This window comes from Channa argus, chromosome 21 (genome assembly GCF_033026475.1).
Source record: "Channa argus isolate prfri chromosome 21, Channa argus male v1.0, whole genome shotgun sequence".
NCBI classification, from domain to species: domain Eukaryota; kingdom Metazoa; phylum Chordata; class Actinopteri; order Anabantiformes; family Channidae; genus Channa; species Channa argus.
The window spans coordinates 10,127,120-10,144,428 of record NC_090217.1 but is presented as its reverse complement, the minus strand read 5'-3'; the positions used below and the strand labels follow the sequence as shown (position 1 = coordinate 10,144,428).

The following is a 17,309-nucleotide window of genomic DNA, read 5'->3' as shown; positions in this document are numbered from 1 at the left end:
ATAAGGTGATCAAGGACTTTACTAAAGCTTTACTAAATCAAAACATTGAAGAGGAAGATGGACAAGGAAATGGAGAAGACATCTGCAGCTGAACAATTACTAAAGGTGTGGGATGTATGAGTACCAACATAAGCTATAAAACTGATAATAACAACTATGTAATGGGAAGGGAGCTGAAAACTCCAACAAGTAAAACCGGTTCAGGAGAGTGTTGCCTCCCTCTGCAGCTCTTTTCTCGGGTTAATACTCCCTCCTGCAGCTGTGCATCACCCCAGGGCTGTAAACATTAGAAAAACCCACGGTGAGGGTGACACAGCCGGCAGGCCGAGTGGGTACCTGACCGTAAAGGTGTGTCTTGTTCAGTCTATCACAATATTTGGTCCTCTCAAGGACAAACACACTGAAAAACTGTACAGCATTTCACTGAATTTGTACATGCAGTCTGCAAGTTCAGTCTAAACTTCTCTTTACAGTGCATAGTGACATCATTGTGGACACAAAAAAATCATTTGGGATAAATAACTTACAGTGTAGTATGTAGCTGTGCCATTTAAAACTGTTAACATATTGTTGTATATAAAGGAAAACACATATATCTCTAAAGAGGTTAAAATATTTGGCTCATCTGTCAGCTACTAAAACTCAGTGATCTTGGGAAAACAAATGTTTGTCATATCGAAAAAGTTTTTCGTTTTTTGTATCATGTTAAGAGGAAAATTTCACACTGAAAATGCATCGCTTTTCTTGCTAATGGGGTGAAAACATAATATTTAAGACTAAAGATCGGATAGGATTAATGAATTTTTATTTTTTCGATTTAGCAGCTTATTCGCTTGTTAAGGCTCAACAACATTTTTAATCAGGCAGACTTTTCAACGCTCTTGTGACGTCATCAAAGTGCGACACATGTCGTACAGGGCGCTGACTCACATGTACGCTCACTGTGTGTATGAGTGAGGTATAGCACTTTGAACAACCAGTTGATAGTTTTATAATTTTTTGGTAATTTAATCCATAAACTAGACTCGTTTTCCAGGATGAGCTCTCAGATCACTTGTGTCGGCTGGGTGAGGCGAGGTGTTTCCAAGGAAACCCCGGACAAAGTACGTGGCTAACACGTTATGCTAGCTAACCTTAGCCACCCGGCAGCTACTCTGTCAACATGGCAGTTATAAATTACTTTTACTGTCATTTACATTTATGGGTGGCTTTTCACATAGTATTGTACTTACGACACACAAGTCTTGATAGTATAGTTTTATTTTTAATGTTGACACTTTTATTAACAATAATTAATCATTAACAAGTACTTGTAAGCCAGTTAACGTTATGTTTTCTTTCTGTTAATACAGTGATCACCTTTGGCGTTATGTCTTCGGGAAAATAATTGGCTAACAGTTTGTCTCTGAGCTGAGAAATAAACGTATGTCCCAGGCTGAACCACAGTCTAAAATACTAAATGCCTTACCAAAGACATTGAAAAGTAAAAAGAGTTCCATGAACAGATACTTTATTAATCATCAGACTTTTTTGTTCGCTTGTGTTCTCATTAGTTTTATTTTTATGCGGTCTGTTTAGAGATTTAACCAACACTGACAGAAAAAAAATTATATTATCATACGCTGTCATATTTTTCTTGGATCTCATTGGAGCTTGAGACGAATAGGCTCATCAACTTGAGACAAATTTTTTGTTTCATATTCCACCTCAGGTAGAATTGAGCCAAGAGGAGCTTCAGCGCATCATCACTGAAGCTAAAGAAGAATTGGGGTATGTCAGAAAATAAATACCTAATAGCTCAGTTTGTGCTCTCTCATTACTGTCTGTTTAAATGTATGAAGTGTGAAAGATAGCGTCCGGAAATAATAGTCAGGAGCCAATGGGCATTGCTTATTGTGAACACAAAAAAACATTCCTCCCCTTGTGCAAATGTGTCTTACAAAGTTGATTTTTAAGGCCGTGAAAAGCCTTCAACCTTCCAAATTGATCATATTTAAAGGATAGCTCCCAAAGTTGTAGTATTTTTAGTACAAAATTCCCTCTTGTTTTTACTATTTTTCAGCACCTCAATTAAAAAAAATGATCTGCAACTGTTTTTATAATGGGATAACTGTTTTAGTAATTTTTCATAGCATGGTCCAACTTGTGAGAACTTGAAATGTTGCATGCAGTTATATTGGTTCTGGACTGTTGGTTTGACAGAACAAGAAAATAAATGGTTGAATGCATATCATGGTTGAACAGCTGCAGTTGATGCATTGTGTGGTTTTAATCTGTTCTGCTAAATCAGGGAACTAACAGCTGAGGATGAAGAAGAGGATGATGAAGGAATGGCTCCAGAGGGAGAGAGTCCTAATGATGTTACAGCTGAAGTTCCAAAGGCTGAGAATGAAGAAGTAAAGGAAGAATACGATGAACTGGCAGAATATGGCCTGGATAAATATGATGAAGAGGATACAGGTAAGGAGGTGTTTGTGTACAGTTCTTTCATAAATACTGTCCAAACTAATTTTTGTTCATTGTGTATCATCAGTTGATTCTATCTTCACTGACAGTGTGTTCAGATCAACCCTGCATCCACTTGTTTTTATTTAGAGACTGCTAACCTTGGTGACAGTCTTGCTGGGCTCACAGTATTCAGCTCTAATGAAGAGGATCCTTACATTACCCTCAAAGATACAGTGAGTGTCAGTGATCATGTGCATATACAATTCCTGTGATTCTGCTTCACATAGTATCCAATCCTTAAAAGAAACTTTTGACTATGAAGCCCTGCTAAAGTTAAAGACCTTTATTTGTTTTCTAGATCAAAGGAGGGAAATTAAAGTTGCGGGGGAGTCATTTAAGTCTAATAACATTTTATTTGGACTTAAAAATTTTGTGCTGAAAAAATCTAAAGAAGTGCTCATGTTACGCTCATGTATAAATAGAATTTTCCGGCTCAGTGAATTATTATTATTTTTTTTACATTTTTCATTTTTTAAGGACCAGTATGAGCGAGAAGACTTCCAAATCAAGCCCAGTGATAATCTCATTCTGGCAGGAAAAGCGGAGAAAGACTGCTGCAACTTGGAAATATATAGTAAATATTTTCATATTTTACATGATTAGTTTTGTTGGCCCTGAGATAGACTGGCGACCTGTCCAGGGTATACCCTGCATCTTCCCTAATGGCAGCCAGGATGGGCTTTAGCCCCCCGTGACAGGAACTGTCAGCTGGATAAGTGATAAAAGATAATGGAAGGTTGAAATGTATAAAACGTGTAAATATCAGAAATTAAAATTACTGCCTCTCCTCCTTAAACGTGTATTTATTTACTGGTTGCTTTCTTTTCAGTTTATAACTCTGAGGAGGACTCTATGTATGTTCACCATGATATTCTGCTACCAGCTTATCCACTGTGTGTGGAGTGGCTAAACTTTGACCCAAACCCTGGAGAAGGACCCGGTAAGAAAAGTTGATCAAAATTTATTTAGTTCTATGCCTTATATAGTACTGTGCAAAAGTGTTAGGCCACCATTAGATTTGTTTATTTCACTGTCTCTTCATTAGAATACAAGCCCGGATAAAATGGGAAGGTTGCGGCAGGAAGGACATCCAGCGTAAAAACTCATTCCAAATCAACATGCGGAACATGTTCCGCTGTGGCGAAAGGTGTTGATTTTGTACACAGTATAAAAACACAAAAGGGTTGAAAAGATTAGATTTAAAAATCTGAGGTTACTCTTTTAGAGACCAAATATAAAGTACAAAGCGAGGTCACACTTAATACTGACTATTTTTTTTTTTATATTGTATTTATAAAATGTTCATTTATATGTTAATAACGAGGCATATAAGTAAATCGGACTTGTCACTCCAACAAAGCTGATGGTGGCCTAAGACACAGTACGTTATAAAAGCAACGCAAAACCTAAGTAGTTATCAATAGAAGTATTATATAACAAATATTATGTGCACATGTCACTGCACTTACCTGGCCTTGTTCTGCATTCTGTGTATCTTCAATGCAGCTAACTACGCTGCTGTGGGCAACATGACTCCTCAGATTGATGTGTGGGACCTTGATGTGGTCGACTGCTTAGAGCCAGTTTTCTCCCTGGGCAACAAAAAGGCCTCAAAGAAAAAAAAGAAGAGCAAAAAGGTATAACCCTAACGCTACACCATCCATGCACACTGTGTGCGTCTGCAGCTTTCGCATGGAACCAGTGGGGACAGATGTGTTTGCCTGAACTATGTAGTCTTTGTACAGTGTGATAAAGTTAATTTATTGTGAAAGAGTAACTTGAGTGAATTCTTTGCCTTGATTGGAAGTCATTTTAATAGAATTTGTATTAATAAACTTCCTACTCTGTTTTATTATTTTGTGCACGTTAACATGCATTTCTCTTGTTGATGTCAGGGGGCAGCAGAGGAGCTTGTGGAGGGGCACACTGACGCAGTGCTTGATTTGTCCTGGAACAAACTGACCAGGTAAGTCAGTCTTCTGAGAATTGGGAAGAATGTATTAGAACTAATGTATCAGTTCATAGTTAAATAGGCTTTTTTGATAAATCCTTATTTGGTGTCCTGAGATTCTGTATATTTTGTTGTTGTTTTTTCTTTAATCGGACTGTGCATGTGTACTCTTCAAATATACCTTCTCTTTCTTAGGAATGTTTTGGCCAGTGGATCAGCAGATGACACAATTATCTTGTGGGATCTCTCTCAAGGCAAACCAGCAACAACTCTGCGCAGGCACACAGATAAGGTATTAAGTAAAGAAAAAATGAATTCACAGTGAATACAGGGTATTACATTTGTAGGTTTCAGCTTTATAAAACACTTTCATCTTCCAGGTTCAGACTTTATCATTTCACCCGTTTGAGGCACAGACTCTGATATCAGGATCATATGACAAGTATGTGGAATTTAGTTTTTCAATAAAGTTTCACAATTAGAGTGACTTTTTAGAATCTTATGCTTTTTTTTCTTTTCAGGACGGCTGTCCTCTATGACTGCCGTAGTCCAGACACCAGCTATAGGACCTGGAGGTTTAGTGGTCAAGTTGAGCGTCTGGTCTGGAACCACTTTTCACCTTGCAACTTCCTGGTGGGTGCTCAACGTGTCCTGCTTGAATTTAAAGGAGAAAAACTTTAAGAAATATTTTCATGAATTGCTTTTGAATTGAAGTCTAGCTTATCTCTGTTTTATTTAAGTTGTTACCAGTTTTCTTCATTTTGTTTCAAGATTCTCCCCGAATAGAATTATCAAATGAGCTACAGCAGCATTGAAGGATATCCAATTTATTCTTCTATTCTCTTTACTGTTTTATTCACCAGCTCAGTGTTTAGCTCTGTGTTTAAGTTGAGAGTGTGTTTGTGTTTTAGGCCAGTACGGAGGATGGTTTTGTCTACTGTCTGGATGCACGTTCAGATAAACCTGTTTTTACACTGAGAGCACATGATGAGGAAGTTTCAGGTTGGTAGACGTGTGTGTGTTTGTCACAGATTGTATTACATTGTTAGGGCAATTCTATGTTGGCGCCATCCTCAGAAGTTGAGAGGGCTGCTTTTGGGTTAAGACCTGGTTTTAAGGTTGACGTTAAACTGTTTAAGTTTAGGCTAGGGTTAGTGTAACAGTTGGGGTCAGACATTGAGTTGTGATGGAAAACTTAAGAGGCTAGGAAATATAATATGTCGCCCAGTGTCCCCACAATTATAATAAGAACAAATTTGTAATTTAGTAAATTGTCTTAATTTCATAAATATTACAATAGATTTGGCCTTGCTCTTCTGATGAATTATTGAGGCTGTAGCTTGATTCACCTTGAACAAGGACACCATGGCTTTTCATTGCTGGGGCTGCAGCAGAATGTGGGAAAACTTGTGGCTGTCAGTTTTTAACAGTGAATAACACACAGTCCAATCAGCTAATGTATTTTAAAGGCACTGCATAATGAAAAATTCCAAACTTCTATTCCTAACTTTCCTGCAGGTTTGGACCTCAGCAGCCAGATCAAAGGATGCCTGGTCACGTCATCAGCCGACAAACATGTTAAAATTTGGGACATTATGGGAAACAAGCCCAACCTGGTACACTCACGGGATATGAAGATGGTAACAGCTCTTAGATTCTTTTGCCTTGTCACCAAAGGATTTTGCTTCATTTTAGAGTTACTCTGTCATGTCAGATTCTACTGTTTTAAAAATGTTGTAACACTGTAATGTCTCACCTGTGAACAGGGTGTACTGTTTTGTGCCTCATGTTGCCCTGATCAGCCTTTCGTCTATGCCTTTGGGGGACAGAAGGACGGCTTGAGGGTTTGGGATATAAGTGATGTTGCAGCAGGTATAAATAACATTGTTTAGGTTTTTTATTTTTATTTATTACTATGTGATAATCAAGATAGTGGTCATAATAATAATGATCACTTTATTGTGATTGCTTTTAGTTGCTGAGGTGTTTGGCAGTCGAGAGCGCCTGGTGGTGAATGCAGGATTACAAGCATCCAGTAGTGCAGCTACAGCGGAGATGGAAGTGTCACAGTGAAGCCCAGGATGTACAGTAACAACAGTGTGTAAACATAAATAAAGATGATTCTCTTGAAAAGCATCAAGCTGCTTGTTGCTGTGTACTTCACAGTGCAGCGCTTTGTTTCATCAGGAAAATCCTGGAAATAATGAAGCTGCACTCATGAAAGACTTTGAGTGCAAACTGGTTTGCAAACTGAAAAACCAAAACTGAAAGATTGTTCAGTTTCGCACTACAAATAATGGGAGAGGCTTTTCATGTTTAAAGACATGTTAAAAAAAGTTTATTATATTCACATTAGTGAATATTTCCATCAGTTTATTTTTAACTTTAAGGTAAAAACTATGATTCAGATTTGAATTGCTATTTTTTATATCCCAGTGTCCCCTTTTTTTTTTTTTTTTTTTTTACATTTACAGACAATTTTCCCATGAAGCATGATTTCTGTTTGGATGTATCATGCCTGGGTTTCCGGGCAATAAGGTAAAGTAAAATGAAATGATAATGGATGACCATGTGTAAAAATATGTACAAACTTTTCAACATACAGCCCAACTAATAAATAAAGTAGAGCTTTCTGCCTAAAATGTGCATCCCTCTTATGTAAATCAAACCTGTTATTTCAGTTGGACATGGAGAATGATGTTGCAGCTGTTGCATATTTGTGTTTGTAGTTTATCAGTTTCTGGTGGATTTTGGTGTGTGACAAAATTTACATGTACATAACCAACAACTGACATTGAAAAGAACATTGTTTAGGTGATTTGTGTTTAAAGTTTTCATTCATTTCATTCATTAATATTTGATTTGATTCTAAATTTATGTCTTTTGGAAAATTACAAAAATTAAAAGGGTCATAAATAAAATTCCATGGCACCAATAAGTGTATAATATTTTAAGGTTCATATAAGCCTTTTAGTTACTTTACGTATAGAATGCAGATTTGGATAATACTTTAAACTCTATTCACATATGATGTAAAGTTGTACTATGTTTATTGAAAATTATGTTAGAATTTGTGATGGCCTGTCTTGGCACTAACTCTTGTGTCTTAACTGGCAAAGTGGAACTAACGTGCGTGTCTCGCAACCCAAAGACGGAACTATTAAAGTGAGGCACATCGGTCAGAATTTGAGCATGGCGTCGGGTTATTTGTGCAGGCTACACAGTGTACTGACACGGGTTACTAATGGCACCAAGCTAAATCCTGTACAGAGTAAGTTATTTTGTTTGAAGTTAAAAAGGATATTTGTTTGAAGTTGTATGACTGTTTCTGATATGAGCGTTTAGAATTATTGAAACGCAGCGATTATACGAGGAAGAGCCAACAGAGACTAACCTTGAAAATGTGTTTAATGTATTAAACACTTATTTGGTTAGAAATACATATGTTTCTACTATGATATCAACATTTCCATTGTGTGTTCGTTAAAAATGGCAGATTGTATAGATAGATGCGTGATGTATATATCTCGCTCATTTGCAGCATGTTTGGTGCCAGTTCGACAGAAGTCAAGTGTTAGTGGTCCATCGCTCGATGGCCCAAACTGGTATGTTACACTGTTTGAATACTGTGTTAAAGGGGGGAACGAGGCTAGTTGTCAGCAGCTTTTCATCGCTTCTGTGTGCAACTGAGGGAAAATATACTGTACTTTGGCACTAAGTAAATGCACTTTGAAAAGAGAAGTTTGGTTTATTATGTAAAAACTGTCAGTAGTAAATGAAAAATATCACATTTGTACAGTTAGCGAGCTATTATTTCATTTTTACCATTAGTTGGAAATGTCAATAACCTAATGTCCTGAATACAGCAATGTGGAAATTGGCGTGACTTCCGATGGGAAAACCATAGTGTGCTACCATCCCGCTGCTGACATTCCCTATGAGTTGACAGAGGTAAAGGTACTCACTGTTCTCAAAAATAGCTATGTACCTCTTATTGAGGAATTTTCAAGTGACGTTTGAAACCTTAATAAGGCCTAAAATGAAGAATACTGGGAAGGCTGTAGGCCCACACTGAAGCCACTGAAGCTCTATATCACCTTATTATTATTATTATTATTATTATTATTATTATTATTATAAGGATGTTGTTTTATTTGCTATGTTTAAATTATATACTATATCTTCTGGTGTTTAACTTTTTATGTGTGGCACCCAAATTTCACTCTAAGGGATTTATAAAAGGTTTTCTGTTTGTCTAGTACTGTATCTCAAGTACTGTAAACATAACAGCACAGTTATCACTGATGCACATCAGAAATATAACTGCTTAAGCAATTTGTTTGAAAAAGTTTTAAAAACATTTTCAGGGTATCTTTAAATTTACATAATTTTGTGACTGTTTTTAAACATCTATCAAGAAACCTTGCTCATGAAAGTAAATCTTTGCAGCCAATAAAACGACCAGACCCCCTGACCAACCCAGCTGAGACCCATGACCAGGTTCTGAAGGCCCACCTCAGCAAGGAGGTGCTAAAGGACAAAAAGGGCCCCACTAGAGAAGAGCTAAGCAAGATGTTTTTCACTACCAAGCACCGATGGTATCCAGTAGGACAGTAAGTAGACAAATAATGTGCAGCATTTTCATGATTCCACAAACTGTATTGATCCAATAGAGAAATTGTGTAATTTGACTCTGTCATTGATAGAAAAGCTGTCTTAATAAGACAAACATTAGCCAAAATATTCTCCAAATGTTAATTTTATGTTTCTGCATTTACATCAGTAATCTCTCGTCACAGCTCAATTGCAGAATGTGCCAAAAGGCTACTGAGGAAAAGGAAAAAACAACAATCTGTAAATGTATGGGTTCTTATAGTTGACAACTGACCTACTTGGCATGGCTCGTCAGCTCTAAGATGTCAATCAGCATTTTTTTTTTTTTTATCAAACCAAACATTTGGCAGAGAGAAAATGTGGGTTAGCCATTCTCGTTTCTACTTTTGATTTGCATCTTAGTGATTTAACCGTGTAGGTCTATCAGGACAACATCAGTTACCAAGGACAACTGATTGTTTCCTATAGTCTTGTATGAGAGCTGCTAGAAAATACAGCTGCTTCCTTAAGTATTAGAACCCCTACACTTTACACTGTTTTAAATATAATTTTTTTCCCACTGTATGTCAAATGTAATGTCATTCTGTTTGAACTGTTTGCAGGTACCATAAAAGACGAAGAAATATGGATCCTCCAAAGGACAGATAATTGAAGATCAAAATTACACAGCGGCAAATTTGTTGTTTTGTCTTATTACAGTATGTATAATAAACTAATAAATGTTGACTTGGTTGTCAGGAGTCCTTTAAGCTTTGAAAACATAGCTGAACATGCATGCCTGTTTGTTTTATTGTTATTCTATATTAAATGACTGCACTAGATTATAAGAATTCTCTTGCACACATACATCTAAAGTATCAATTAAGTTTACAATTAATAATTGATAATACATAAATAAATGCATCATGTTGATTTACATCTGACACATAGCACTAAGACAAGACTGTTCCTTCATCTGAGGTGACAGAAACCACTATATTATATGAACAACAATGGATGGGTTGTGACAGGACCTGTAGGAAAAAACTGTAGGTGACAGCTAATGTCTGAAGTATTCAACGTAAACCATAACATGATAAAAATAACAGTCAGCAGTAAACTTTTAATCGAGTTTATAATGGTGGAAACATTTAATGTTTTGAAGTAAAATTACAGGTGTTTATAGTTCTATTAAAAAAAACATTTTCTTCAACTAAATGTTCCAGGCATACAACAAGTTAAACTTCCCATGTATATGGTTAAAAGTAGAACACCATGGGGCTATATTATAATAACAAAGAAAGAAGAATAATTCTATAAAAACATTTTAAACCTTACAGGTTTCATTTTCACATGATTCCTGTTGAGTGTGATCAGCCACAGATTTTGTTTGGCATAATAATGTTCAGCAAAAATGTGATCATGAATATAATATCAAATTAATGTACTGAAATGTATATTTAATGTGTTTAATATTTTTGTTTTATTATTCAAAATCAGTGTTTATACCTACCAGCATCATAATTCCTTACGTCATCTGAAGCCACCGGAAGATCGAATTATCTGTCCCCGCCCCGGCAGCTCAGTCAGTCCGACCCGAAGAGAAGGCGAGTCTACGGCTAAAAATATAATAGCTAACACAAGATGGCCGGTTTGCCTCGTAGGATTATAAAGGTACACTTTCAACCAGATAGTGTATATGTATATTAACAAGCCGGTGTTTGGGTTTTGAAATTTTAAGTTAATGCGAGAATGAACGTACAGGTAACATGTAGCCTGACGTTAGCACGATTAGCACCCCTAGCGCTTATCTAGCTAGTTACCGAGCTAGCTTCTGGGTCGTGTTTGCAAGTGTTTTGTTTGCCACTTCCGTTTACTCCCTTCGGCTGTATGTGTGGTTGAAATTTTTTACGAGTTGATTTGTTGTGTGTGTTAAATTGTGGTTCTAACAAATACGTGTCGCTAATTTCTGGTATGAATGGACAGATTATGACAATTTGTCCGGGTCGCCATATGAATGGAATCGCTAAGTAGGCTAAGCTAGCAGCTGTAGCTTTGGTGATCGGTACACATGTCTGGCGGTGGAGTGAAACGCTTCCTTTGTCGTCTCGACATGTCTAAATGCTTGAAATAAAGTAAACGTGTTAGCATTGTTTAATTTGCGTTAAAGAAAACAGAAAAATCCGACACTAAAACAAGGCCTGTTGCACTGCGGTCTCCTCCCTCAACCTCACCGCAACTTCACGGGGCCAGGCCCGACTGTGGGCGCGATCAGGCTTTTCCGCCACATCAAGCAGCTATTTCTCAGGTTTAGCCGGTTTCCCAGCCAGTAACATAACGCTGACACAGTGAAATCACCGTTCAAGCTTCAATATAGAGAGCTGTAGCCTATTCCTATTCCCACGAAGAAGCAATTGCACTTTCTTCGCGTTGACTGCACATTTTTCAGTGCACCTGCTTGATGTAATGCAGCAATAGAAAATAAAATGTTCCACTTCCTACTTTTGATTTGCGTTCTCCCTTGGTGTTGCACAACATGTCACTGAGCTATAATAAAACTCAGAAATCACGTCCACTGTTTATAGTTATAATCATCTGCTAACTATGGTTCTAATCGTTTAACAAAATGGGCACTGTAATCAGTACATTCACTTAATTGGGTAGTAAAGTTACAGAAAATTGGCAACAATTGTTATTTCTTTAATAATTTCAGTATTTTTAAAAGTGATAATAGTAGACTTCCCCTGGTTATGCCCTCTATATTAAAATACATATTACAAATAGAATGTGATGTAAATACAGTATGTTTGGGATGTTAAGCTTCAAAATCATCCTTTAAAAAAAATATGAATGTCATTTTTCAGAATTTTCTCCTTTTATACACAACTTGATCATTTCAGGAATAGTCAGTAGGTTAATCTATAATCATTAGTTTTATTCTCCATATTTTGTATGTTGTTGAATGTGCCAGTATGCCACTGTAGTAAATAGTTTGAACATGTTGATCCACAGTTAACAGTCAAGTCTTTGTACGGTATCTGAGAGAGCCTATATTTCAGAGTTTAATTTTAATGGGAGCTTGGGAATTGTTGTTTTGTCTATATGTGTTTGAGGATTAAAGTGTATGTGTGACTAAGGGTAAAATAATACAGTCTCATCAATTATATACATAAAAGCTTGTTGTCTGCTGACACTTTCACAGTTCATCCTGCAGTGCCGTTAATTTTTTAACTTAGGAATGTCAATATGTAAATTGTCACCTTCTGATCACCTTCAGGAGACACAGCGGTTGATGGCCGAGCCTGTCCCAGGGATCACGGCTACACCTGATGAAGGGAATGCACGTTACTTCCATGTGGTCATTGCAGGGCCTCAAGACTCTCCTTTTGAAGGAGGAACATTTAAACTTGAACTATTTCTTCCAGAAGAGTATCCCATGGCAGCTCCCAAAGTGCGATTCATGACCAAAATCTACCACCCTAATGTCGACAAACTGGGAAGAATATGTTTAGACATTTTGAAAGGTGAGGAAACATACAAACTGCAATTAGTTAGCCAAAAATGTGTGTATATATGCTTTTCTGCTTGACATCAGTGTGTAGTCACACTGACAGAATATTGCAATATAAAATATTTCGCTTTAATGGTTTTGTACCCAACATGGAAATGAGTGAACACAAGGTGCATCATAAGCAGTTGATCTGCAGTAAGTGAATTCTGTGTGGAAGGAGGAAGAAAAACAACAATGACTTTTATGCCTGTATGACATACACAGGTTATGTTATAATTGCTAATACATTGGCAAACAACTACAACTTGCAAACTCTATTCAAATTACATAGTGCGGAAGAAGGGGCTACAAAATGTGGGCTGGCAAACCCAAACAATCATAACGGTGTTGCAAAAGGCCTCAGTGAGTTTTGTATTATTAATCCTTTCATGTTACAGAGCGCCCTGTGATTTGGTAAAATGGTATCTATCATCACAAGTAGTGCTGTGGTGAAGCCAGCAATTCTGTCAATTATAATTTTTTTCCTCATTTTGGAAACATGTATGTTTAGGTACTTACTCTTCAGATAGGAATAAAATGTATATAATGGAGATTATTCTACAGTTTTATTAGTTGAAATATAAAAATTATAATTCTCAACTGTGACATTAAATTGAGCAAGTTAAGTGATACGCTTGCATCTGATGGATAGGTTTACACAACTCTGCCACACAAGTGATAAATTAGAGTCACATATATTCTAAACCAACTGCGGTAACTTTCACTTTAGTTTAAACATATTCAAGATGATCTTGGTTCGACCGAAACAAGAGAAGTGTTGCCAAACCAGCAAGCTTAAAGGTATTAAAGAAAATATCGTAGCAGACTGTGACTTGTAGGGACAGTGACTGATCACTTAAAGTTAGTTGCTTTTGATTTATATTTACTGTAAAAAGACATTTTTGAATTTGATCTATAAACATTTTTGTCTCCTCCTGCACCTTTTCCAAACCATTTTTCTTCCAGATAAGTGGTCTCCAGCCCTGCAGATTCGTACAGTGTTGCTATCCATCCAGGCGTTATTAAGTGCTCCCAATCCAGATGATCCCCTGGCAAACGACGTTGCAGAGCAGTGGAAGAAAAATGAAAGCCATGCCATTGAGACAGGTGAGGAGTACATTGATATTTTTACCAAACAATCAGCTGTACTGGACTTTACTGTCACAGAAGGTCAAATATTTTCAGTATCAGAATTTGTTTTGCCAGATGAAATCAACTATTCTGTCACACCTTTAAACTGCCACCCACATTTCAAACCGTTCAAATTCTGTCAAATTACCAAAGTTCTGGTCTTGCTTTTATGAATGGCAGTTTTCCCAGTTTGAGAAGGGAAAAAAAAAACTCTTCAGCATTTTTATGGGTGAAACTGTGTTGGCACTAGATAAATATGGCAGTAAGCATGTAAATGGATGCAGTGCTCAATGCTGTTAGTCATATTAAAATCCATTAAACATTTAAGATGAAAGGCAGATTTGTTGTTTATCCACCATTTTAGAACACAACCTCAGATACTTAACAAGAGCAGAGAAAATTGTTAATGTTGGATTTCAGTGTTTGTACTTATTTATCAAATGATTGCGTTGTTGGAGAGTCAAATGAAAGAAGCTGAGAGGCCTGCTTTGACTAGTTATTATAGATACTGACACATAAAACTAACGTGGGTTTACTGGCAATGAAGATTGGGGCTTTCTATGGACTCATTCTGTAGGTGATACTCTTTTATCCTGTCATTTTTTTGCACTGTACTCTCTCTCTTTGACAATCTAAGTTTGGTGTCCACAATGCGCTGTAAATGTTGTATGTATTGAAAAAGTAACACAAAACACATCAGTTTTACAGTCAGAACATTTGTTTGGTTTTTGGCTAGAACTAACAATCCTTTTCATTATTGAATAATCTTTTGATTAAAAACTGTGAAGAATGTCTCTGTTTCACAGAAAGCAGCGTAATGTCTTGAGACACCTTGTTCAGTTCTAGCAACAGTGGAAAAACTCAAGGCTAATTTTGAGAACAAATCGATTGCTTCAAAATATTTTAAAGCAAAAATATCAAATCAAGTGTTGTAGAAGGCTGTCAAAATTGTTGACCAAAGGCTTTTCTTTTTCACTTTTTATGCTTTGATATACCCTGTGTTCTTTAAAACGTTGTCCACACTTCTGTACGCTCCATATGCTCCTCACACCCTCCGCAACCAATTTGTCCTTCTTTGTCCCCCCCAGCCCGAACATGGACCAGGCTCTACGCAAGCAACACTGAAGTATAGAAGCAGAGAGATGAGGCGTCTGAATGTGATCCAGAAAATGTACTCCTATACTGTCAACATTTGAATTTAATGGACACAAAAAAAAGAGAAAAAAAGATTATAAGTCCAAATCTATTTGAAAGAAATGAAATGAGATTTACTGCTGCAGACCTCTGAGTGACTTATTTTCCTCTTTAAGACGCATTTAATGTGTGTTATCCTTTTTGTTTTTCCTGTGTTGCTATTTAAATGCATGGACAGAGAATGACACCCTCCCCACCACAGTCTTAAAAATAACATGAAATATGTTGTCCTGAACTAGGCACGTACTGGTACGTTTAAAAAATCCATCAATTAAAGCTGTCCTCCTTTTAACACATGCATTGTTTGTCAACACATCTGTATGACTTTTTTTTTGTGCAATGACATGTGCAGTTGTCTCTTATTCCCCATTAGTTGTAAGCAGACAAAATGGTTAACATGAATGATGAAATTTCTTTTTACTCTCTTTAGGCAGTAGGATGTGCTTTTGGGAAATAAGCCCATACAACAAAAAGGTTAGTTTGATTCCTCACCTGTGTTTGTGTGTGTGTGCTAATGAATGCTTTACAACACTGAATATTAGTTGATGGTGCAGCTACTGTAGATGAGCATCATCTTAAAAGCACATAGGGCACTTAAGATTGAACACAGGTGAAAGTTAATAAGATTTCTGGAACTTCACATGGGGGAAAAAATCACGTCAGTTTAAAGGGTTTTGCACATAAAATATATCCACAAACCATTCTTCAATTGTAAGAATTTGGAATTAGACACATTCTCAACTGAATTTACATCCTATTCTACAGACAACTAAAGGTTAATTGCCTGATTTGTTCTGTTAAAGTTGAAGGATTTCTGTACATATGCCAACTCTGCCAGTAGGGAATACACATTAAAAGCATGAAGTGTGTAGTTTGTGTCAATTTGTGGCCCTGGCAGATGTAATTATAGGCCTTTTTGTTATTTACTAATACTGTGGGTCCTAGATTAACAGACAGATCTTTTTTGATTAGATACCAGAGCCCAGTTTAAAGAGAAAATAATTTATCAAACGTTCACTAAATGTAAAATTGTTTTTTCAGCATCATGTCATCCAGCAGGCTTTCTCATTTTAGTATCAAGGGGTCCCACCTGTTAAAGAATTCCTTGGACTCTCTGGATAAAGTTTGTTTCATATAATTTTTTTCCTCAAATCTTTAAAAGTTATGAGTAGAAGTAAAGTCTTTGGACAGTTTGGGGAGGGTGAGCAAATCAGGTCCGCATGCTTAAAAAAAAAAGCCAATCCAACACATCAAGAAGTGTTGAAAACTGCTTTTTTTTTTTAATGTGTCGAAAGTTAAGCTGTTTTTGTTTTTAATGTCCTCTTAATGTTTGTTCATGCTATCTATGTTGCCTATTCTCTATTTTATTTTCAGTGTTACTTCATTTTAAAATTTAAGGCAATTAACATAACCAACCTGAGATCACCACAGGTCGAACTGGCCACCCTCAGAGGACTTTGAGATGTTGAGTGGTCTTTAGAGAGTTTTTCTGTTTTCTTTTGTTTTTGTTTTTATTTTTTGTTTTGTTTTTGTTGCCATCATTAACAAAGTTGTTTTTCACCATGAGTTGGTGTTACCTGCTTTTTCTCTCTGTGAAACGGATCTGTGATGATTATGCAGGTGAATTTCAATGGTTCCTGAGAAAAAAAATTGGTTTATTGTAGTAGCAAAAAAAAGTGATTATTACAAATAAAACGTGTTCAAAGATAAAGGTTCCTATTATGCTATTACAGTTTTTCTATTAGCCAAAAAAAAGTGTCAGAATGTACAGCAGGAAACCTCCTGTCAAATTCTGCATTGCGATTGACTCTTAACACGTAGAAAGTGCTTCTAAAAATCCTTATATTTCCTTGTAACACACACACTATTGATGGTTTGGAGGGATCAGTTTCAGATCATGACCTAAAAAGCTCGGCGCCCAGTAGTGTAAACCTCTGTGATCGCATTGCATCTTTACGACTCGACTTAGGGAGGACTGTAAACATTATGTATTAGTAAAACTATTTTTGTTGAGCCTCTTTTTTTTTTTAATTTAATCTCTTTTCTTGCTCCTTAATGGATTATCACTGGCTTGGTGTTGCTTAGATTTGTTTGTGTCCTGTCCCCAGCCAGAAATATTACCCGATTATAACAGCTGCATTTACTCAAGTCTGAAAGGTGGAGCACAGATTAAAACTGGGTTAATTTATTGTTCCCCTGAGAGACTTGACAGTAATCTAAAATAGTCACTGGATTTTCAATGCATCAAAATCAGAATATTGAGAGATCATACTCATTAACCAGCTCCCTATATGTAAAAAAAATAATAATAATAAAAAATTCAGGACATTTGCATACGTGGCTCTTCAAATACTCTGTAAATAAACTCAGTTGAGTAAGTAA

The 17,309-nt window shown here is 36.5% G+C and overlaps 3 protein-coding genes across 4 annotated transcripts; all 3 read left to right on the top strand.

Annotated features, from left to right (window-relative positions):
* Nucleotides 1–905: 905 nt before the first annotated feature.
* On the top strand, nt 906–8,952 carry pwp1 (PWP1 homolog, endonuclein). Of its 2 annotated transcripts, XM_067490092.1 has the most exons (18): nt 915–1,103; nt 1,353–1,423; nt 1,712–1,770; nt 2,291–2,460; nt 2,596–2,681; nt 2,986–3,082; nt 3,338–3,448; nt 4,015–4,145; nt 4,404–4,474; nt 4,655–4,751; nt 4,840–4,901; nt 4,981–5,092; nt 5,371–5,461; nt 5,978–6,099; nt 6,226–6,331; nt 6,435–7,730; nt 8,326–8,410; nt 8,909–8,952. In XM_067490092.1, the coding sequence occupies exons 4-16, from the start codon at nt 2,331–2,333 to the stop codon at nt 6,530–6,532; spliced, it is 1,314 nt and encodes a 437-aa protein (XP_067346193.1). In that variant the 5' UTR covers nt 915–1,103; nt 1,353–1,423; nt 1,712–1,770; nt 2,291–2,330; the 3' UTR covers nt 6,533–7,730; nt 8,326–8,410; nt 8,909–8,952. The 2 variants fall into 2 exon arrangements, with proteins under 2 accessions (XP_067346192.1, XP_067346193.1); XM_067490091.1 differs by lacking the exon at nt 1,353–1,423 and having other exon boundaries at nt 906–1,103.
* On the top strand, nt 7,604–9,799 carry mrpl42 (mitochondrial ribosomal protein L42). Its single transcript, XM_067490094.1, has 5 exons — nt 7,604–7,730; nt 8,001–8,064; nt 8,326–8,410; nt 8,909–9,072; nt 9,676–9,799. Exons 1-5 carry the CDS (start codon nt 7,652–7,654, stop codon nt 9,719–9,721), a joined length of 438 nt encoding a protein of 145 aa, XP_067346195.1. The 5' UTR covers nt 7,604–7,651; the 3' UTR covers nt 9,722–9,799.
* A 771-nt stretch (nt 9,800–10,570) lies between these two features.
* On the top strand, nt 10,571–17,309 carry ube2nb (ubiquitin-conjugating enzyme E2Nb). The gene is made up of 4 exons (XM_067490093.1): nt 10,571–10,726; nt 12,330–12,576; nt 13,569–13,709; nt 14,822–17,309. The coding sequence occupies exons 1-4, from the start codon at nt 10,697–10,699 to the stop codon at nt 14,863–14,865; spliced, it is 462 nt and encodes a 153-aa protein (XP_067346194.1). The 5' UTR covers nt 10,571–10,696; the 3' UTR covers nt 14,866–17,309.

What these genes read in the sequence shown, in the direction of transcription:
- pwp1 (XM_067490091.1), top strand. Translation starts at nt 1,038, where the DNA reads ATGAGCTCTCAGATCACTTGTGTCGGCTGGGTGAGGCGAGGTGTTTCC. An exon ending in CCAAGGAAACCCCGGACAAA is followed by an intron (nt 1,104 to 1,711) that starts GTACGTGGCTAA and finishes ATTCCACCTCAG; the next exon opens with GTAGAATTGAGCCAAGAGGA. An exon ending in AAAAAAAGAAGAGCAAAAAG is followed by an intron (nt 4,146 to 4,403) that starts GTATAACCCTAA and finishes TGTTGATGTCAG; the next exon opens with GGGGCAGCAGAGGAGCTTGT.
- mrpl42 (XM_067490094.1), top strand. Translation starts at nt 7,652, where the DNA reads ATGGCGTCGGGTTATTTGTGCAGGCTACACAGTGTACTGACACGGGTT. An exon ending in CAAGCTAAATCCTGTACAGA is followed by an intron (nt 7,731 to 8,000) that starts GTAAGTTATTTT and finishes GCTCATTTGCAG; the next exon opens with CATGTTTGGTGCCAGTTCGA. An exon ending in TTCCCTATGAGTTGACAGAG is followed by an intron (nt 8,411 to 8,908) that starts GTAAAGGTACTC and finishes AAATCTTTGCAG; the next exon opens with CCAATAAAACGACCAGACCC.
- ube2nb (XM_067490093.1), top strand. Translation starts at nt 10,697, where the DNA reads ATGGCCGGTTTGCCTCGTAGGATTATAAAG. An exon ending in ATGTTTAGACATTTTGAAAG is followed by an intron (nt 12,577 to 13,568) that starts GTGAGGAAACAT and finishes TTTTTCTTCCAG; the next exon opens with ATAAGTGGTCTCCAGCCCTG. An exon ending in AAGCCATGCCATTGAGACAG is followed by an intron (nt 13,710 to 14,821) that starts GTGAGGAGTACA and finishes TGTCCCCCCCAG; the next exon opens with CCCGAACATGGACCAGGCTC.